At 45.0% G+C, this 21,705-nt stretch overlaps 2 protein-coding genes across 16 annotated transcripts in view; both read right to left on the reverse strand.

Moving 5' to 3' along the window:
• Window positions 1–731: 731 nt before the first annotated feature.
• LOC135544697 (peptidyl-prolyl cis-trans isomerase A-like) lies at window positions 732–7,474 on the reverse strand. Its single transcript, XM_064972524.1, has 5 exons — window positions 7,305–7,474; window positions 4,448–4,478; window positions 3,625–3,713; window positions 2,937–3,109; window positions 732–1,191 (listed from the first exon to the last, which is right to left on the reverse strand). The coding sequence occupies exons 1-5, from the start codon at window positions 7,371–7,373 to the stop codon at window positions 1,059–1,061; spliced, it is 495 nt and encodes a 164-aa protein (XP_064828596.1). The 5' UTR covers window positions 7,374–7,474; the 3' UTR covers window positions 732–1,058.
• Window positions 7,475–8,623: 1,149 nt separating this feature from the next.
• Window positions 8,624–21,705, reverse strand: part of LOC135544695 (zinc finger MIZ domain-containing protein 2-like) — a 33,873-nt gene continuing 20,791 nt past the window's right edge. For 2 of the 15 annotated variants that reach the window (XM_064972509.1, XM_064972508.1), the window contains exons 6-21: window positions 21,165–21,336; window positions 20,350–20,598; window positions 20,050–20,235; window positions 19,409–19,483; window positions 18,795–18,981; window positions 18,262–18,403; window positions 17,991–18,087; window positions 16,865–17,017; window positions 16,561–16,666; window positions 16,265–16,422; window positions 16,108–16,175; window positions 15,930–15,998; window positions 15,444–15,682; window positions 15,252–15,367; window positions 11,200–11,436; window positions 8,624–10,362 (exon numbers count right to left, since the gene is read on the reverse strand). In XM_064972509.1, the coding sequence (XP_064828581.1) occupies window positions 10,255–10,362; window positions 11,200–11,436; window positions 15,252–15,367; window positions 15,444–15,682; window positions 15,930–15,998; window positions 16,108–16,175; window positions 16,265–16,422; window positions 16,561–16,666; window positions 16,865–17,017; window positions 17,991–18,087; window positions 18,262–18,403; window positions 18,795–18,981; window positions 19,409–19,483; window positions 20,050–20,235; window positions 20,350–20,598; window positions 21,165–21,336 (2,362 nt within the window). In that variant the 3' untranslated portion in view covers window positions 8,624–10,254. Of the gene's footprint in view, window positions 10,363–10,671; window positions 10,742–11,199; window positions 11,437–15,251; window positions 15,368–15,443; window positions 15,683–15,929; window positions 15,999–16,107; window positions 16,176–16,264; window positions 16,423–16,560; window positions 16,667–16,864; window positions 17,018–17,990; window positions 18,088–18,261; window positions 18,404–18,794; window positions 18,982–19,408; window positions 19,484–20,049; window positions 20,236–20,349; window positions 20,599–21,164; window positions 21,337–21,705 lie in introns of all 15 variants that reach the window. The other 13 variants (XM_064972517.1, XM_064972520.1, XM_064972521.1 and 10 more) reach the window with 13 other exon arrangements.

A 21,705-nucleotide genomic window follows, 5' to 3' on the forward strand; every position in this document is an offset into this window, starting at 1 on the left:
AAAGACAATGTCAAGGAATATAGCATAACGCCATTTTGTTAGCAACTTAGCAGTCTTATGGGTTAGGGATAGCAGCTGTTCAGGGGCCTGTTAGTGGCAGACATGCTCCGGTAGCGTTTGCCATATAAAAAGTCTACGGCTTAGGTGGCCGGAGACCAACAAGTCCAGGCCTTCCATTCACGCCACCTGATAAGAGGTCCTGGATGGCAGGGAAGTGATGTACTAGGCTGTCCTCACCACCCTCTGTAGCGCCAAGCGATTGATGGTGGTGCAGTTGACATACCAAGCAGTGAGGAAGTCAGTCATGAAGAGCTCAATGGTACAGCTGTAGAACTGAGGATTTGAGGGCCCATGCCAAATCTTTAACTCTGAGTGGGAAGAAGCACTGTTGCACATTGTTCACGACTGTTTGCATGTGGACCACTGAGTCCTTAATGATTTGGACACAGGAACTTAAAGCACTTGGCCCACGCCACTGCTACCCTGTCAACGTAGATGTACCCCAACCAAAACCTGGCAGCAAGAAGATATAACTAGCCACCTAAAATTCCCCACATGGCACCTGAATTGTTGCTAACCATCCAGAGTCACAACACAGCCTTCTGCCCTATTGCAGTGTGTGCATCATTTGTGACCTCAGCTCACTGGTCTATACAGGGGAAAAAGGGCACAAAAGACAACACTTAAAGGTACACATTTGATCCACTCTTACTCAATGACACACAGTTAAGGAATCTTTTACCACTTTATTCAGAATTTGCTAAACAAATGTGGTCCTGATGGAACAATCCAAAAAAATAAATTAAAAAAAAGCCAAATGAAAGTAGTTCAGACAGGACAACCCGTTTGGAGAGGGAGAGGAATGGTTAAACAAACAAATCTCACTTAAAGGGAATGTTTCTGATTATGGGGGAGGGGAGAGCTTAAGGGAGGGGGAGAACGAAGGAGAGGTTGATGCTTAGAGCTGTGTGGAGGGAGGGATGGAAATCTGAAAGCTGGGTGAAAGGAGGCAGGGCGGGAAGGAGGGATGAAAGCGGAAAGCGCGAGCGGGAGGCTGCTCAGAGCTCTCCACAGTCAGCGATGACGACCTTGGCGGAGCACTTCCCACTGCTTGAGCCCTTCTTCTCCATGTTAGCGACAACGCTGAGCCCCTCCACGACCTTGCCGAACACAACGTGCTTTCCGTTCAGCCTACAGAGGGAGAGAGCAAGATCAGTGGCTCAGGAGGAGTTCCTAACAGACAGACGTAACCCTGAGGCTTAGGGCAACCAGGAACACAAAAAAATATGTTTGTAGTCACAGGTTGTGACAATCATGGACTTATGGGTAAGGATTATTTGTTAGTCAAATGACGGGCATCGCTATAACCGTTCAAAATACACTTTCTCCTGTCCTTCTGCCTGCCACGAGCAGTCGGCACTGCAGCGGGGCCATTGGGTGAAGTATGCTGAACAAAAATATTTTAAAAAGCAGCATGCAACAATTTCAAAGACATTACTACGTTACAGTTCATAAGGAAATCATTCAATTGAAATCGATAGATGTGGGCCTAAAGTAATCTATTTCACATGACTGGGAATACAGATGCATCTGTTGGACAGATAGCTTAAATAATTAAAAAGTGGTGAGGCTAAGAAAAGCAGTCAGCCTCTGGTGTGACCATTTGCCTCATACAGCCCGACACATCTCCTTCGCATCGAGTTGATCAGGCTGGTGATCGTTGCCTGTGGAATGTTGTCCTACTCCTCTTCAACGGCTGCTGCATGTTGGGTACTGGAACACGACGATCCAGAGCCTCCCAGACATGCACAATGGGTGACATGTCTGGTGAGTAGGCAGGCCATGTACTAACAGGGACATCTACAGCTTCCAGGGATTGCGTACAGATCCTTGCAACATGAGGTGACAGCGACAGATGAAATCCACAACAATGGGTCTCGTCACCATCTTTATCGATGGTAATTGTGCTCATTGTCCGTAGCTTTTGCCTGCCCATAACACAAGCCCACCGCCACTATGGGGCACAACGTTGACAAACTGTTAGCCCACAACGCCATACACGTGGTCTGCAGTTGAGGCGTAAAAACTACGCTGAAGCAGCTTACAGTATATAAATTAACATTAAATTATCTGGCAACAGCTCTGGAGGACATTACTGCAGTTAGCATGCCAATAACATGCTCCCTCAACTGGAGAGCTCTGTGGCATTATGTTAACAAAACTGTACATTTTATAGTGGCCTTTTGTCCCCAGCACAAGGTGCACCTGTGTAACGATCACACGGTTTAAATCCGCTTCTTGATATGCCAAACCCGTCATGTGGATGGATTAGCCTGCAAAGGAGAAATGCTCACTAACATTTTAATGACATTGGAGAGAAGCTTTGTGCATATTGCATTTCTGGGATATTTTATTTCAGCTCACGAGACCAACATTTTACATGTTGCATTTATATTTTACATTTACATTTAAGTCATTTAGCAGACGCTCTTATCCAGAGCGACTTACAAATTTTTGTTCAGAGTATATCTACTTAAAGTAGATTTTTATTTTCTTATCAGTCTTCAGCCATGATCAGCTACACAATTACTGTACCAGACCCACCATTGGTAAGAACAGTCACAGACCAGTGGTGTACTGCCCTGAAGGGCACTACTTTACAGTTGTTGGCCACATCACTAGTGAGGATGAGTCTTAGTTTCCGCAGTTGGTGTGCGCACGTATCAGAGAGAAACCGTTGAAGGGTCTGAGGCGTGTTGGGAAAGGTGGACAGCATCGGTTGTTTTACCACGAGGCAGTGTCGGCACAACCACAAGGTTAGGAAGACCAGATAAATATCACTTGCAGAGTATGCATGTAAATTATTCACTAGATTTCAAATGAACCAGTCTCACCAATTAGTGTCAACTTTGTGTGTGTGTGTGTTCGCCCCTCACCAGTCGGTGTTAGCAGTGCAGATGAAGAACTGGGATCCATTGGTGTTGGGGCCAGCGTTGGCCATGGACAGACAGCCCATGCCTGTGTGCTTCAGGGTAAAGTTCTCGTCAGGAAACTTGTTGCCATAGATGGACTTGCCCCCGGTTCCATTGTGGTTGGTGAAGTCACCACCCTAGGGGAAGGCAAAGCATAAGGGATATCTTTTATTTGGTATAGCTTTCCCCTTTCTCGAACAAGGCGGCGGTGTTCTACAAGAACCCCCAACGTTGAGGCAGGTTGGGGACTGCTTCAGTGTTGTCGCCATTAGCCAGTGTCATCACAACCACAAGGCTCAGAAGACATTGAGAGAAAAACATCACCTTGCGTGTAAATTACTCACTCATTGAATAATATGGCTGGTAGGGGCCCAGCATTGGGCCTGGTTACACCAGTCAGATGGAAATCAGATCAGGGCCCATATTCAGAAAGTCTCAGGGGATAACTGCCAATCTAGGTCCCCCCCCCCCCCCCCATGTAATTCATTATTCTCTAAAAGGCAACAACTGATTCTAAATCAGCACTCCTTGTCTGAGACACTATGAATATCTGTGCAGATTGAGGAGCAGAAGCACTCTGAGTTTAGCACTATTGAGTTGAGTCTGGAAACAGTGACCCAGATTCTGATGCGCGCCCCCCCCCCCCACTCACCTGGCACATGAAACCGGGGATGATGCGATGGAAGCTGGAGCCCTTGTAGCCGAACCCCTTGTCCCCGGTGCACAGGACACGAAAGTTTTCTGGGGGGGGGGGGGGGGCGACACAGGTTATCTTATTATCAGCGATGTGTGCATAGCTGCTTAAAGGGATATTTCCAAAATGTTGCCATTGAGGCCCTTTAGCAACTTCCCCAGAGTCAGATGAACTTGGATACATCTTTATGTTTTTTATATATCTTAGTGTGCACTATGACTAGCATTATGACTAGCATTAGCGCAATGACTGGAAGTCTATAGGTATAAATGCTAGCATGCCGATACCGCGAACTTCCTTCATACTGGACAGAGACAAAACTGGTTCAGCCAACTCTGGGGAAGTAGTTTAAGGGCCTCATTGGGATTTTGGCAAAGTATCCCTTTAAAGGCTGCATGAAGTCAAAATAGTGGTTCTGTGCCTGATCACTGATATCTATCAAGACTGACCAGGGCCACTCAATGCTACTTAATTACAAACAGGAAGCAGCCTTGCATCAGCTGCTGCATTGTATATGATATCTGATCATGCAGCGATGCGTTTGTCATGTAACGTAGATGGATCTAAATGCATGTTGCTGGCCTTTGGGGACCAGGGCTCACAGATAAGGTGCCATTGAAGGGGGTGAGGAGTGTGGCGAAGGTTGGACAGCATCAGTTGCTGCCATTAGTAGGTGTCATTCCAATCACAAGGCTTGGAAGACTAATCGTGAGATAATCACTTGTAGAGAGTTTGTGTTTGTTAATTATTCAGGAATTGTCAATCATTGAAGCTGTCTTACCTGCAGTCTTGGGGACCACATCAGCAAAAAGCTGAAAGACGAGAAGGGTTTTTCATTAATATACTCAATGAAGGGGAAACAGCATGCAGATCAATGGAATTGGAGCTCAAGTTGTCACTAATGAATAACGTGATTATAAAATCAGGGTAATAAAAGACTACCGCTAAGGTACTGACCACAGGACCCAAAGCAGACAGAGTCTAACCCTCTTCGGTTCTAGGTGTCGCTTCTAGACCTGTTCTGTTCCAATCTAGAACAACTCCCATGTGAGAACCCCGAGACAGTAGGCAGGTTTCCATTGACTACGGTTAATTCGACAAACGCAACAAATTGTGACTTGTGTAATGGAATCTAGCAGATGGAAACTCTAACGAGCAACCATTTCTCTGTTCAACAGGGATGGATCTTTTGACCAACATAATTCTGACAAATGAAAGTGTTCTTCCAATAGATGATTGCTATCACGTAACCATAAACTACTTCACATTCATTCTAAATGCCTCCTGCTTGAAAAATCCATCTATAAAAATAGTTATCTGCAGGATGAGGATTGTCCCGACTTTCTCAAGAATGACTGAATTGCTTACTTTTCTGGTAAGCTGGCAAGTTTAAACCATTTATTTCAGCTCTACAGGCGTCACCATAGCACAGACCTTGATTACATTCTATGCTGGCTTTCTCAGGCTACCAGAGGTATGAAACACAGATGGCAGGGCATACAGGCTACCAGAGGTATGAAACACAGATGGCAGGGCATACAGGCTACCAGAGGTATGAAACACAGATGGCAGGGCATACAGGCTACCAGAGGTATGAAACACAGATGGCAGGGCATACAGGCTACCAGAGGTATGAAACACAGATGGCAGGGCATACAGGCTACCAGAGGTATGAAACACAGATGGCAGGGCATACAGGCTACCAGAGGTATAAAACACAGATGGCAGGGCATACAGGCTACCAGAGGTATGAAACACAGATGGCAGGGCATACAGAGGTATGAAACACAGATGGCAGGGCATACAGGCTACCAGAGGTATGAAACAGATGGCAGGGCACACAGGCTACCAGAGGTATGAAACAGATGGCAGGGCATACAGGCTACCACCAATTTATTATGGCACTCTTCCCTTAAGGCACTGATTCAGGATCAGATCACACTTTTAAATGCATTAGGAGGGATGGGATTATGTTAGATCAATGTCTAGAGCCAATTGGGCTATATTCTATTCCTGCCAAGTGTCAACCACCTGTGAAACGTGCATGTTGCCATAGGCCATTTACAACATGCCTTTCCCTCCACCAGGTTCCTGCTGTCACAGCCCCTAGTCTCACTTCCCTCCACCAGGTTCCTGCTGTCACAGCCCCTAGTCTCACTTCCCTCCTCCAGCCTGACACACCCCAGTACTTTTCCACTCCTTAGATGAGGAACAACTTAAGGGAAAAAAAAGTCACCACTGCTGTCATTGGGCCAACGCTGTAGAGGCTGGTCTGAGGTCAGTTTGGAGTCTCTCATGCCCTAATGTGGAAGGTAAAGATTTAGGGAGCATAGACTTCTCCTGGATCTGTGATTTTGCCCAACCTCTGTACTACACTAGGCTGGATAGGCTTACAATGTGTATCTTAGCAAGCAGTACCAGAGCTACTGGCATCATGGCCTGTGGGTCATAAACAATGGAATCTGCACGGCCACGTGCTCCCTCCCACGTGATGACAAAAGGCTTTAAGATCAAATTGTCAAAAAGGAATCAAAAGGAAATGCGACAATAAATCACCAAGTACTACAGTTAATTTTGCTATTTGGAAGCTACTGTGTAATGTTTAATCTTAAAAAAGGGAAAGGCAGATAAGGCCGGCGGGAAATCCAGGATGATCAAACGCTTAAATTATTTTCGTGTGCGCCACAGCACCTAGTCGAACAAAATCTGAGATTAGTACCATTCACAATATCCTTATTATTTAGGAGGGAACGGGCATCCTGGCTCTCTAGTGCCACATGCTGTTTGAATGGAAAACATGATTGCAGCAGTTAACAGCAGCAAGGTTTTACCGCATAGAGAGACATGCCAGGCAGCTGAAAATGTATGACCTTTACAGCATATTTCATAACAATAAACAGTTAGCATAACGTTACACCGCAGTACATTTGGTTTGCAGAGGGACCATGGTCCACATTCTCCCTGGTGCCTTAGAATGCTAATGGAGATGGGTGAATTACCAGATTAATCCATTCATTGATCGAAGCCAATACTTTGATTTGGTGCAATGTGCTTTTGAGGTACATTGGCTCTTGGCCTCCCAACCCCACATCCCTTCTTTCTCAAAATGGCATCTGGCGCGATGGAAAAAAAATATGCTGAAAATGGCGACTGGTTAAAAATGGCATGTCCGGAAGACGTCAGTGAAACAGAAACTAACGTTATCTAGCCATGTTAATATAAACAACGCAATTGACCATTAACGCGCGCATTTTTGGAGTTCCAAGATCGCAGTAATTATCGAAAACTTTGGACAAGACCGTTTTACCTCACGATTTAGATACCGATAAGAAAACAATGCCAAAGTAAAACGTAAGAACAGCAACAAAAAAAAATCAATCATTGTGGAATTTTTTTGCAGATCAACTGAGGTTGGAGCAAAATTGGGGAGCTTTCAATGAAACGAAATATTTCAAGCTCGTTAATCAACATGTCAAAGATGAAAGCACGTGGACCCGAGTCTGACAGCATCCCGGTTTCATGCAACTACCGGGCAGCTAGTTAAAGCTGACCCTAACGACAATTATAAGCAATCATTTTAAAGTTAAAAAATAAAACCACCTTTACTCCCAAACAAGACGAGTTGCTCTACTCCTTACCTCAATTTCAATCCTGCCGGCGGCGGAATCGCCGATAGTGATATCGAAGAAAACTCTGGGGTTAGGCATGATTGGGATTAAAGGTTTTTTTAATTTCGTGACAATACGCGTACAGGCCAAGTTTACTGGACCGTGCCGCAGCTGACTCGGAACAGAAACACTGCTGTGTACACAAAATATATATGCGCACCCCAGGGAAGCTTCAGGAGCCAATGCAAACCAATTAGAAGACTGGGACCACTGAGTGACATGAGTTTAAACCAATTAGATGTCTCGGGGGGAATAAATTAGAACAATGGTCCCTTCCCTGCACACCGGTTTGATCAGCGAGTTTTGGGGACGTACTCGTGATTGGCTCATTATGGTGCATACAAATGACGATAACACATACTGCCCAATGTTCTGCCAGGGAAAGTCTAGGCGTGTACTGTCGCTGGCTGGATTGCACAGGGCGTCTCCCGCGGAATAAAATCGCCACTATGGCTCAAATATAAAACTGAGTTACAAATGGCATCGTATGGCGCAATGTATACGAACTGGCAAGTGTTTGTCTTTCACCACTGGACAAAGCGCTCGTGGAATGTATGCGGCACGATCACGAATTATTGCAGGTTTAATAAAATACACCGCTATTTTGTACTAGCAAGTGTTGTATGTGTGTCTGGGTAAACTACCGTGTGTGTGTGTGTGGTGGGGTGGGGCTAAAATGTTGCGGTTGTAGCGTGTTGGTAATATCTAGATGGGATGCAGTTGATCAAATTTACGCTCAAGTTTTGTTTATTTGCATTTTAGCTAACCTTAACCTGCCGCTTAAATTCTAAACCTGCAGTAGAAATTAAATTATGACAAAAGCTGGATCCTTTCTAGCCATGACCGTTATATTGGCTAGAAGGGTTTTGTTTACTTTTGTGAAACGGATGTCGCTGGCAATTCATGTGTAGTTATTTGTATTTTTTTTTTTTTTTGCTTCATTTATGTTATGCTTGATAAGAACATATATTTGTAGCGATGTCCAGTTTTGTGTTGTAATATATAAAAAAGGGATGCTGCTAATGTCAAAGTAACAGGTTCGAGTCGCGTCAGAGTACATTTTTGCATTTTAGCAAACCCCAAACCGTTTCCTATAGCATCATTTTCCTAACCTGCAACATAAATTCTCATAACCCGCTACGAAGTGTCATTGCTGCATCCTATCTAGACAAAACCTGGTTTCTGCACTCTGGTTCTGCTTGCACATGGGATAAGTAAGGCTGTTCTTTCCTGTAGCCTGCACCTGCTCGCTCGGGGACCAAATACAGTAAAGAACTAGGGAAACATGATCAGAAGTGACATTTTTTACTTATAAAACATAATGGAAATATTTCACATTTTTAGAAAAACTGGTGTGCAGTTAATAGGACAATTTAACAGTGTATTAATTGTATTCACTGACATGGGCCTCTTAAGCATCATCATCTAGACAATAAAACATGAACAATTGTTACCTAGCAGATGCTGGTGTTGCCTCTGAAATCCCTTGTACAGTCTCGTATAGTAACCAGGGCCTGTATTCACAAAGCATCTCAGAATAGGAGCCCCCCCCCCCCCATATAATTATATTAATTATGGTCTGAAAAGGGAAACTGATCCTAGATCAGGACCTTGAGACATTTTGTGAATGCAGGCCCCCATAAGTCGACTGACATCATGAATTTGACATATGACCTCTGCTAGTTTAAACAAATATAGGACAGATGTGCACAGCTTCACCACCTCTGGAGATACCCTAATAACAATATGGTCATGATTATAAAACAATTTATATCGTACAGATTAAAAAATAAAAAAGACATTGCACATCCAACTTCTGGTGCCATGAACAGTAAGGCCTATCATACAAACACTTTACAAACCAATGACAACCTCGGAAAGGAGTGGGGACAGGTAGATAAAAACCAAGAGAGAGGAAGCAGAAAGGTCGTTTAAACCGTGGTATAGTTTCTAATGTGTGTTACGGGGCTGGGAAGAGATGGGCTGGAGAGGAGGAAGAGAGAGAATACACATTCAGGGAAACAACTTCTCCCCCTCTCCATCAACGCACAGGACTTTACTGGGGATCCCTTCTTGAAAGTGTATGTGTGTACAATTGTGCATGTTTAAATGTCTCAGCAGTATAGTTGTTATCTTGAAGGAGGGAGAGAAAGAGAGAAGGGATGATTACCAGAGACAGGGTGTGAATGGAGGTGAGAGTTCCCCATCTGGCTTCGGACTCATCCGACTAACCCTCTCCCCCCTCCTTTCCTTCGCTTTGTGCCCTACCCAGTACAAAAATAACACCTCTCTCTGTATCTCTTGCTCTACAAGTCTAGATCAGTGTAAGTAAGTATAGATACAGGTGTGAGGCTGCCTATCCTAATTTCAGCATTTATAACCTTTAGGATGAACACCACCTTACTTTCTTTATGCCTTTCTTTATGCCATACTTTCTTTATGCCAAGTCATGTCAACAGAGATCCACAATCATAAATACACAATGGAAAGTCAACATTACGCTTTCTTTTTCTCGTTTCTAAAAATATCCTTTAAAAAAAAAGTTAAATCCTTCGGCTTGTGATTTTTTGAGAACATTGAATTACAATTATAGTGGCTGGCCTGTGCAGGCAGTCCCATGTGTCAGACAGTCATTCTCTTTCTCAGAATTTTTAAAAGCGTACTTGATGGATCCAGAGTGCAATGGGACGCTTTACATTAAGTCTAAAAACACTATAGTCTTGACAGAGTTCCCAGACAGAAACAGTCATGTCTCTCTCACTACCTACACCTTCCCTTGGAAAGCCTGTTGGTCCGTTCCACAGAGAGTATACAAACATGGATCCCTCGGTCTGTACCCGCTCTCTTCTTTTTGCCCCCCCTCTCCTCTGCTCTTCCCCCTCTAGAAGGATGAAGCTGTCCCTTAACGAGAAGGGAGTCTTCAGTTGTTTTCGAACAGAGAGAGCAGGTCATCGTTGTTGTTGCTAGGTAGATCTGGAGGACCTAGGTAGGACAACAGCTCATCTGGATTGGTCAGCTCAGGGAGAAGCTGGAAAGGGCAAAGAGAAGAGGGAGAGAACGTGTTATTGTTGTCATTGTTTGCTTTGACATGTTCCTTCGCTTTTCATGCCAATAAAGCCTCTAGAATTGAAATGAATTCATTTTAGAAAAGCAGAGAAAGGGGTAGAGAGGGAGAACAAGAGAGGAAGGTTTGTTTGTGGCACATGGATGTGGCAAAAAACAAGCTCTTTCCAAGAGTGAAGGTAGCTTCAGATAGCTTCAGTTCCACATGCCCAATATCACTCAATCCACATTATCGCTGAACGAGCAGCTAGCTGGCTCTGTGGGGTTGCCTTACAGTTGTCTAACGGTTGTCTTATGGTTGTCTTACGGTTGTCGTAGTAGATTGATCTGTGGAAGTTCCTCCCCTGCACCCGGTTCGCCCCGTCCCCAGTAAAAGAGGGAGGGTGGGGGTTAGTATAAGACCACCCACATGGGCACAGGGCCACAGTCCAATATCCACACTAGTAATATCACTTAGGATGCATGCCCAATATAGGACTTCAGTCTAAGTGATATTGCTAGAGTGGATATTGGAACAGAGCCCACGGCTAAAAATCATAATGGCATCGTATGCATCATATGTACACTCTTAACTCACACCTGCATGAATTATCACCACTTCGTCATTGGTGTTGAATCTTCAAACTGTTTGTGTAAGTTTGCAAAAAAAGTGACTGTTTGCTATCGCGGCTGTTGCCCGAATATCACAAGGAAAAAACGTGGTTGTGCCATATCTGTATTAGCTACCATGGTCAAGAACATATCAGTATCGGACCGCATTTCCATATGAGTGTGTCTAGACAGGGCTGAGGTGGTGACTTACATCCAAGGCGTGATCCGCTCCTTCTCCTCCTCCCGCTACCCCCGTTCCTCCTGGACCCCCCTGGCTGAACGAGCCCTCCGCCTGTAGCCGGGCATTCTGGGTATTGGAGTTCCGCTGCTGCATCTGTCCGCCAACGCTGCTTCCGAGACTCTGGTTACCGTGGACACCCTGCTGGTGCTGCTGTTGTTGTTGCTGCAGGGCATTATGGGAAGGGTCCATACGGCCAGAATGGGACATCTGATGATGAGAGAAAGAGGTAGAGACAGAAGAGCAAGAGAGTGATAGGAAGGGGGAAAAGGAAAGAAAGAGACGATATCGGGTTTCACATTGTATGACGTCACATGGAGGTTAAGTTCACCGCTGAACAGCTGTGAACGCGTTCAAAATGGTGCAACAAAGTGCAATCCTGTTCGACTCCAGTGTGTGTGTGTGAGTGAGTGAGTGAGTGAGTGAGTGAGTGAGTGAGTGAGTGAGTGAGTGAAGAGAGGGAACGGTGGACATTGTGTTCCTCTAAAAAGCTTTCTTGTACAACTGAGCGTCTGTGTGTGTAAGAGGGGTGTGGGTATGAGTGTAAATGCTGTCTCCTCCAGGCCCAGTCAAAAGGCTCTTCACTGTGCATAAGAGCAAGGGCATGACAGTCACTCTTACATAACTAACATAGATGAATACATCACTTTCTATAAAAACAACACAGTAAGTGGCTTCAGGAAAAATGTAATAACATGGTCAATCAGCTGATGCTTTTATTCAAAGTCACTTATGGTGAACAGACACACCATCTTTGCCCTACTCAGAAATCCACCCAACCTGTGTTGCTCTAACCAACTGTGCCACTGGAACCAAATGATCCCAAACGGCACCCTTTTCCCTATATAGTGCACTACTTTTGACCAGAGCCATAGACCTCTGGTTAAAAGTAGTGTACTTTTGGGAATAGGGTGCCATTTGGGACATAAACAATGTGAGTAATTGGAAGCACGAGACGGTAATCTGATATGGGACAGATTCCTAGGAGTAACTCCATTACTAGCGTGTCTACTCTATGTGAAGTGCCACTTTTACTCATTGACTGTTAGGCACTTCAAGATGCCCAATATGTTTATATTTAAAAAAAAAAGTGTACTATGCAAATATAAAGTATAGAGGATTCCTAAGCCCTAACAAGTGTGCATCTGATAAGGGAACAATTCAATTTAGGTTTTGGGTTATGTGCCAGTATCCATGCAAATATATTATTTCATGCGTCTGTATATCTATATGCTTCGGTTAAGTGAATGTATCACTAGGGTTTATTATGCACATGATTTAAAATACCAGGTAAAGAATCAAAATAGTACCGTAAAATGAAGCTGAGGTACCCAAAATAGTGTGGTTTGGCTCACAGTCCCAACACAGGAACAAATGTGTATGTTTTACTTATTTCAGTACAGATAACTTTATTTGCATTTGAAATGTAACTAATTCCATTACCTGGGCAGATCACGATGGAAAAAACATAAAAAGATTTCAAGTGCTTGATCGAGGATGAAAATGTAGCCAATGCTTTCCGAGTACTCCAGAGTCCATTTGCACATGTTCACCATTAAATTTAATTTGTAATTTTTTAAGTGACCTACTTGGAGTCTGTGATTAGGTCTCTTTATAGAGACAAGAGAAGCCCGATGTAAGAACATCAGGTGAGTACTTTTGGCCCTGTATGTGTGCTCATTCCCTCCCTTTCTCTGACTAGAAATGGAAATGACCCCTGAACCAAGTCACTGTATGTGTTTGTGGTGAGCTGACCAACCACATTTCAGCTATTTCTTGTTTTTTGAACAACTAATTGACCAATGTCTGTTCAATTATTTTAATTCCATATAGATTTTTTTTTATGTGAGCTAAAACTGCAGTTTCTCTAGTCATAAATCAGATCAAGCCCCAACTTTGCAATGTAATAGGGAGTTGTATTCTACATAGTTTAGCGCAGAAAGGGTGGTAATTAACTACACTGAACAAAAATAATAATGCAACATGTAAAGTCTTGGTTCTTGTATTTAAACAAAGACACCAGAAATGTTCCAAAAGTGCGAATTTCTCTAATTCTGTAATTCACATCCTTGTTAGTGAGCATTTCTACTTTGCCAAAATAATCCATCCACCTGACATCCACCAAAATTGCCCTCACTAGAAGCCTGTGTTTCAGACATAAGGAAGTGGATGGCTGCAAACTTTCTACTTTTAAACTCAGACAAAACAGAGATGCTTGTTCTAGGTCCCAAAAAACAAAGAGATCTTCTGTTGAATCTGACAATTAATCTTAATGGTTGTACAGTCGTCTCAAATAAAACTGAAGGACCTCTGCGTTACTCTGGACCCTGATCTCTCTTTTGACAAACATATCAAGACTGTTTCAAGGGCAGCTTTTTTCCCCATCTACGTAAAATTGCAAATATCAGAAACTTTCTGTCCAAAAATGCAGAAAAATTAATCCATGCTTTTGTTACTTCTAGGTTAAACTACTGCAATGCTCTACTTTCCGGCTACCCGGATAAAGCACTAAATAAACTTCAGTTAGTGCTAAATACGGCTGCTAGAATCCTGACTAGAACCAAAAAATGTGATCATATTACTCCAGTGCTAGCCTCCCTACACTGGCTTCCTGTCAAGGCAAGGGCTGATTTCAAGGTTTTACTGCTAACCTACAAAGTATTACATGGGTTTGCTCCTACCCATCTCTCTGATTTGGTCTTGCCGTACATACCTACATGTACGCTACGGTCACAAGACGCAGGCCTCCTAATTGTCCCTAGAATTTCTAAGCAAACAGCTGGAGGCAGGGCTTTCTCCTATAGAGGTAAATTTTTATGGAATGGTCTGCCTACCCATGTGAGAGACACAGACTCGGTCTCAACCTTTAAGTCTTTACTGAAGACTCATCTCTTCAGTGGGTCATATAATTGAGTGTAGTCTGGCCCAGGAGTGTGAAGGTGAACGGAAAGGCTCTGACTGGCCGGTTCACCTCTCTCCACTGGGATTCTCTGCCTCTAACCCTATTACAGGGGCTGAGTCACTGGCTTACTGGGGCTCTTTCATACCGTCCCTAGGAGGGGTGCGTCACTTGAGTGGGTTGAGACACTGATGTGATCTTCCTGTCGCAAGGATCTGTACACAATTCCTGAAGCTGAAAATGTCCCAGTTCTTCCATGGCCTGCATAGTCATCCATTAAGCATGTTTAGTACGCTCTGGATAACTGTGTACGACAACGTGTTCTCGTTCCAGCCAATATCCAGCAACTTCGCACAGCCATTGAAGAGGAGTGGGACAACATTCCACAGGCAACAATCAAAAGCCTGATCAAATCTATGTAAAGGAGATGTGTCGCGCTGCATGAGGCAAATGGTGGTCACACCAGATACTGACTGGTTTTCTTATCCACGCCCCTACTTAAAAAAGGGGCCTAATGCATTTATTTAAATTGACTGATTTATTGTCCCCAGCACAAGGTGCACGTGTGTAATTTATTTTATTTAACTAGGCACGTCAGTAAAATCTTTGAAATTGTTGCATGTTGCATTTATATTTTTGTTCAGTGTAGAATGACCATAATCCATTGCCCGCCGACTTGTCCCGTCTGTTTCTTTTACGCCCGCTACGTAAAAGAGAAAAAATTGATGGATATACAGCAGATAGAGATCAGTTGATTCGGGATGCATCTCTACCTGAAAATACACAATCTAAGTGATTGATAGTTGGTATTCAGCAGTCATAAACGAAGGCCGAAGTGATTGTCAGGCATCAGCTCACATGTAACTGAAATATTGTATTAAAGTGAATAAATGATGGTTAACGAGCGGTAATGGGCGGTCACTACCATCATGGGACTTGAATTAATAGTTTTTTTCTGTGTTGTAACAGCATTCAATCCACATAAACATTTTTAAAAAGTGCACTTTTTTTAAATAATCGAACCGACCTCAAAAATCACTAAATCGCTCAGCTCAGCACTACTGCCTGTTTATCGCTGTGAGTGTTTTCCTGTGCATTAGTGTGTGCCTATCTGTGGATGTGTTACCTGGTCCTGTTGGTAGATGTTAGGGGGCCCGGGGGAGGTGAAGTCTCTCAGGGTGGGAGTTCCAGGGGTGTTGGGGAAGTCAGAGAAGCCTGACTGGCTGGAGTATGCTGTGCCTGCTGGATGAACAACACAAATATAAGGACACTTTCATGTGCGTGTGTGCGCACGTGCATCTGTCTGTCTCCTCCCTACCTTGGCTGCTGTAGTCAGGTGTGTTCCTGCCCCCTGGTGGTTGACCCTGGTAGGGTGAGGCTGGTCCCAGGGCAGCGATCATCTCCATGACGCTGGGCATCATCATGTGACTGGGGCTGACCGTCCGGCAGCGTTTTAACACCGGTCCGTCTGCTTCCTCCTTCATGTGGATATCTGGTTTGACGGGCACCGGCCTCCAGCCACACACTGGGTCAATGGTGATCTCCTCATAGTCCGAACTGAGGGAAGAGGTTAAACAAGGAAGAGCAAGATCAGGCAAACTGTAGACCTAATTATGGTTAAAGGCTAAAGAAAAAACTAAATATGAACATAGTAGGGCAGGCAAATTCAGTTGATTTTCATTCTTCCCCTCGACACCAGGTGGTTAATTATCAGGTAGAACAGAAAACCAGCGAGCAGTACTCCGAACCTCCAGGCTCAGATTTAAATACCCATGTAGTAGCGGATTTGCAGACAGACACTTACTTCTGTATGTATATTAGAATGCCCAGCATGTACTGGTCCACTTCTAGGCCCTCCAGTAGAGCCGTCTTACTGCGGTGGAGAGATACACATGGTCAGGATGACTAAAGAAACAACAGGTCTTTGTCTATGGGAACGATAAGGCATGCTAAAAGATGTGTACATTGTTGCGTTAACATACTTGCACACAGGGCATCTCCAGGTCCCTCTCTCACAGTTCAACTGCAGGTATGACTCCAGGTCAAAACACTACAGAGAGAAACAGAGAGAGAGGTTTAGCGTGTGTGTGTGTGAGCACGCGTTTTCACCTGTATTTGTGCGTGTGCCGAGTCTCTCACCTGTATGTGTCTACAGTCGTGTCCGCGCGCAGGCAGCTGGATGCGCCTGAAGGTGATAGGACATTTCAGCGAGACTTTGATGGCCGTCTGTTCCACACCGTCCTCTCCGTTCAGCCCTGGGGTCCCGGGGATGGTCCCGCTACTGAAGTTCCTCTTAACTGAGGAGGGGGAGAGAAAGAGAGAAAGAGAGGGAGACAAGAGAGCAGGGAAGAGAACAGGTGAGAATTGCAGTGAGAAGAAGTCTATATTTTTCTGAGAACCAACCAGCCTGTCAGACGTGTGTGTGTTCCACTCACTCTTAGTGACACAGTGCTCTGCAGGCAGTAGTCTCTTCTTCATTAATCCCTGAAGAACCGAGCGCACTGACGGCCTGTGGACCAGCTGCAACACAAACAGGTGGGACTAGAGAGGGTGAGAGAGAGAGAGAGAGAGAGGGTGAGAGAGGATTACAAACTAGTAAATATGTCCTTTTCATGACAAGATGAAGATATGTGAAAGCGGTGATTAAAGACCAGAACCAGATGAAGATTTCATTATACAACCAACACGCAACCGGACTAGAACTTCATAAAGCATTTTTGCCTGTATGGTTCTACTTACGCAGCAGCAGGCGGTGACAGTGATTTGGATGGTGTTGCGTCCCGGCTGACACACCTGCTTGAGGTAGAGGGGCTTGTGGGACGTCTTGTTGTCGCCCCTCTCGATGGTGAGCGGTGTGGCATTCACACTCACCTGTAAGCAAGGACCAGACACCTACATGACAGACAGGTGAATGGAGGATCGGCTAACACGCTAGTCACAGTCGTCACACTGGGCTCAGAGTAGGAGTTCTGACCTAGGATCAGCCCCCCCCCTCCATATAATCTTATTTGTTATTGTGCTTTTTGAATCATTAATCCTAGATCAGCACTTCTACTTGAGATGCTTTGTGAATACAGGCCCTGGGCCACCTTTAGCATAGGGTGCAATATTGTGGAATGTTCAGATAGAAATATGTTGTGTAGAAAAGACATGCAGAATGGAGATGTAGAGTTTATTTGAACCTTTATTTAACTAGGCAAGTCAGTTAAGAACAAATTCTTATTTTTAATGATGGCCTAGGAACAGTGGGTTAACTGCCTTGTTCAGGGGCAGAACTTGGGGCAGATTTGTACCTTGTCAGCTCGGGGGTTTGAACTTGCAACCTTCCGGTTACTAGTCCAATGCTCTAACCACTAGGCTACCCTGCCACCCTCAGTTCTATTGATGGGATTGATCCTCTGTACAGCACTTTGATATATCAGCTGACGTAAGGGCTATATAAATACATTTGATTTCTACCTAAAACGTTCAGTATGTTGCACCCTCCTGAACGCAACCCTGTCTAGCCAATGAAGTACTCAGCTGGCTAGCCAATCACGTTCATAGTCATCACCTTGCTAACCCAGATATAAGGCTGGCTCTCCACTCCACTAGTTTTAAAGGCTTCATGACTTCACCACCTGTATGGAGGGCTCCACACAGAGATGTCCGTGCATGGTAGAAGAGAGCAGTGAGAGCACTTGGGGGGAGTGTAAACCCAGCCTAACCCATTGTGATAGGGGTGTGTAAATGCACAAAGATCAGGTTGTATGTCCCCCCAAAAAATACATCTAAACACACATCTTGGGAAAGGTCTGTAATATTGTGTTTGGTTTGATGTTGCATTTGCATCTGTGTGTGTGTGTGTATGTATGTGAGTGGGTACCTGTAAGTGTGATTGTACCTGTACGGAGGCGGGCCAGTTCGTGTTCATCTGTCTGTCCTCATGGTGATAACACTTAAACTGCAGCTCCAGGTCAGGCCTAGAGGGCGCACATGCAGTCAACAGATCCACCCAGGCAGACACATGAAAACGCACACAGAAACACACAAACACCAGAATCGTCGATTAATAAATATGTAAAACATCCAAACTATGGTATTAAAACACTGGATCACGTCACAGTAACTGCTGCTTTGATTGGCTGGGCTCGGACCTCATCATGAGGGTCTTGTAGACGGAGTCTCGCAGCTGGAAGGCATGGTTGCTGACCGCCAGGTTATGCTCCAATCGGAACGGCTCAAGCACCACGCCGTCGCGCACCGGGAAGGTCAGCCGCAGGTCGTCGCTAGGGTTACCTGGAAGGGAGGGGAGATGAGAGTATTTAAAGTACGCAGTCGGCCAGGGTCCTCTATGCAACAATTTTTTTTTATTTCTTATTGGACAAGTCCCGTTTCAGTCCTTTTCTCTTCCATTTGCTGTCTGATGAACACGACTCAGGTCCGATCCCTATAGACATTTCCATCAATCCAATGGGTTAGGGCTCTATTCAATCCGTATCGCGGAAGTCCAGCGTGACAGCACCATTGAAATGTTCCCGCGTCAGTGGATACTGCATTCACGGTAAACGCTGCATATGTCATCTCAAGTAGGGGGAAAAAATGACCTTTGCATTTCTCCAACCTGTGACGCTTCAACGATACAGATTGGATAGAACCGTTAATAAAGGAGTGTTGAAGTGGGTCTCACCAGTGGGGGGCTGAAGGGAGTTGATGTTGGGCTTGACGTCGGGGCCTTGGGGGAGGTAGGGGGGCTTGGTGTCTGGTCCTGGCCCACCGGGGGAGAGGTAGGGGGGCATGCTGCCCGGAGTCATGGGAGGGGTGGGGTTACCACCCAGAGGAGAACTGGGGTACCCCGGCATCACCCGGCTACCCTGCTGAAAGAGGGAGAGAGAGAATTTGAAACATAGAAAAACATCATCCTAGGGCCACAAAGACGTACGGACACATGAAATTGTACATGTCAATTGTCGGTTTTTGTCCGTCAAAAGTTCTCCAGTTAACCATTTTCAAACATGTTACATTCGGCATGACGGCAGACAGTTTTGACGGACAATCATCTCCGTCCATTATATGTCAACGGATGTCAACATCTGTATCAATCCGTAATTTGTGGACACAAAACCCCCGTGTGGCCATAGCTTAATTAATAAATGTACTTAATTTGGGTCCACAAATTACAATACATTTGCAAAGGACCCCAAAATTACAAAGGTCATACAGAAGCCTGGTCATTGTCATGGAAACAGAAAGCACCATCTCCTCCCCACTGCCAAGGCACACACACACACCAGGTTGGCTTACCGCATTGACAGCATTGTAGCCTCCTGATGCTCCTAGTGGCATGTTACCCTGCTGCCCGTTATACTGCTGCTCCTGCTGAACACACACACATTAACAGGCAAAACTGATCCGAGATCAGCACTCCAATTCTGAGACGCTTTGTGAACACTGGTCCTGGTCAGATCCTGTCTCTACACTACAAACATGTCAGGGAGAAGTCTCTTTGGAGCCGGGTTCATACTGGCAGTGTGTTAAAAAGGCTATAATCCTTTGAAATACACATTCATAGCTTAACGCTGCAATCAGCAGTAGGAACAATAAAGCATTTTTCGTTAAAAGCTGAGGGCTGGAGAAATATAACCACTCAAATTCACAGACAGCGCTATAGATGCAAGGACTGACCATCCATGACATCAAAATTATAGTTTTAACCAAGTTGAGGATGTATAGTGTTTGTTTTTATAGACATTGGAGTAAAACAAGTTTATTATTTTGAGTTTTGAAGGGGTACAACAGTTGAACTAAGACCGTTGATCATTTAGAAGTCATGTTCTTTCAAGAAACAAATGGGTACATGGCATTAAAAAAAATCAAAACGTTTTTAAAGTATGTAGCAACTGCTGATTTCTTCTTTAACTAGTGTTTGTGGTCTCCCTGCTTACCTTGTAGTACTGTGCAGGATTGGGTGGACCTTGCTGGTACTGCCCCATTGGGGGCATACGCTGGCTGGGGTGGTACGAGGGGGACTGGGGCTGGTGCTGCTGGGGGCCAGGGGGATACTGGAGTGGCTGGCCACTGTGGTACGGAGACATCCCCCCTGAACCATACTGCTGCTGCCCTGGAAAACCCTGGGGGAGGGACCGAGGAGAGATGAAAGGGATGAGTGTGTGGCAACTAGTAAACAATTTATGTTAAGTGTGTTAGTGTGTTTGCAAGCACCCATGTGTTTTCCAGCTTTGTACCTCTGATTGGTAGGGGCGTTTGAGCCCTTGTTGTTGGCCTCCTGGGTAGCCTGGGTGCTGCTGGGGCATCCTCTGGCCCTGAGCCTGGGAGGGGTGCGAAGGGTACACCATGCCCCCCATGGAGGGGTGCTGCCCGGGCCGGGATTGGACCATCCCACTGGAGCTCATGCCCGGGGGGCCGCGGGGGCCACCCTGCTGGGGGCCCTGGTGGGAAAGGAACTGGGTACTGTAGGAGGGGCCACCACCCATCTAAAGAGAGAAAAGAGGAGGAGAACAAGAGGGGAGAGAGGCTAGATGCTATAAAAATGCAGAGCACACACACCCAGTGGCAGAATTGGTGTTCGAATTGAAGTCAGTTAATTCAGGAAGTAAATAGAAATTCCAATTCAAATATAGAAAAAAGTGCATATATTTTCAATTAATTCTCAAACTGAAAAGGAGAAGCTATTTTTTTGAAATGTGTTTGCATTTTTACATGAAAATCATGTGTGACTTGAATTAGAATTGACACCAACCCCGATACACAAAACTGTGTCAGGGAGAGGAAAAGCTGGAAGACTCCTTGTAGGATTTACAGTGTGGTTTCTTCCTAGAGACAGAGTGTAGACGTGTAAACAGTCTGCTAGAAAATACTTATGTTCTCTCTCTAATCAAAGCCATGTCTCTGGAGTCTGAAGTGTGTGTGTGTGTGTGTGTGTGTGTGGCAGAGCTAGTGAATGATATCAGCAAAATGTTGTGGTCGTGTCGATAATTTGGGGTTTATCGTCCCAACTATAAACATGCATGCGCACACACAAGGCGGCTTAGCCACATACCTGGCCATAGTTCAGTTCCTGGTTCTGCTTCTCCTGGATGGCAGCAACAGTAGCCGTAGCAGTGGCGGTCGCCGTGGCAGCGGCAGCAGCAACCGCGGCGGCAGCAGCTTGGGTGAAGTCAGAGGGAGGGCGTTGGCCCATACCTCCTCCGCCACCACCATTATTAGAGTAACTAAGATACACAGACAGAGAGATTATTTGGAACTCACTCCCAAAGTCAAGCACTATAAACAATGGCATTTCCTTGATTCCTTGAGTCCTCTCTCCTTGCCTCCTTTTCCAAACCCATTGGATGAGAAGGTCAGAAGGGAAAGACCTCAGCTTCTCAACGAATGGTTTTGGAAAAGGATGCAAATTGAGAGAATGTAAGGAATGAATTAAATGCAATTGACATTATCCCCATGTGCTGACTGTGGAGGTGGTGTTGAATGGAGCCCTGGGTTGTTTTCATTCAGGCAATGAAAATGAACAACTTTAGCAAAATTGTTTGCAAACAAAAATTTGCATTTCTTATAGACAGTTGAAGTAGGAAGTTTACATA

The sequence above is a fragment of the Oncorhynchus masou genome, chromosome 8, assembly GCF_036934945.1.
Source record: "Oncorhynchus masou masou isolate Uvic2021 chromosome 8, UVic_Omas_1.1, whole genome shotgun sequence".
In the NCBI taxonomy this organism is placed as follows: domain Eukaryota; kingdom Metazoa; phylum Chordata; class Actinopteri; order Salmoniformes; family Salmonidae; genus Oncorhynchus; species Oncorhynchus masou.

Bases quoted from the DNA above. Each gene is read 5' to 3' on its own strand.
- LOC135544697 (XM_064972524.1), bottom strand. From the start codon at position 7,373: ATGCCTAACCCCAGAGTTTTCTTCGATATCACTATCGGCGATTCCGCC. The intron at 4,479-7,304 runs GTAAGGAGTAGA...CTCGTCTTTCAG, and splicing joins CCGGCAGGATTGAAATTGAG to CTTTTTGCTGATGTGGTCCC. The intron at 3,110-3,624 runs GTGAGTGGGGGG...GCCTTCCCCTAG, and splicing joins TCCCCGGTTTCATGTGCCAG to GGTGGTGACTTCACCAACCA.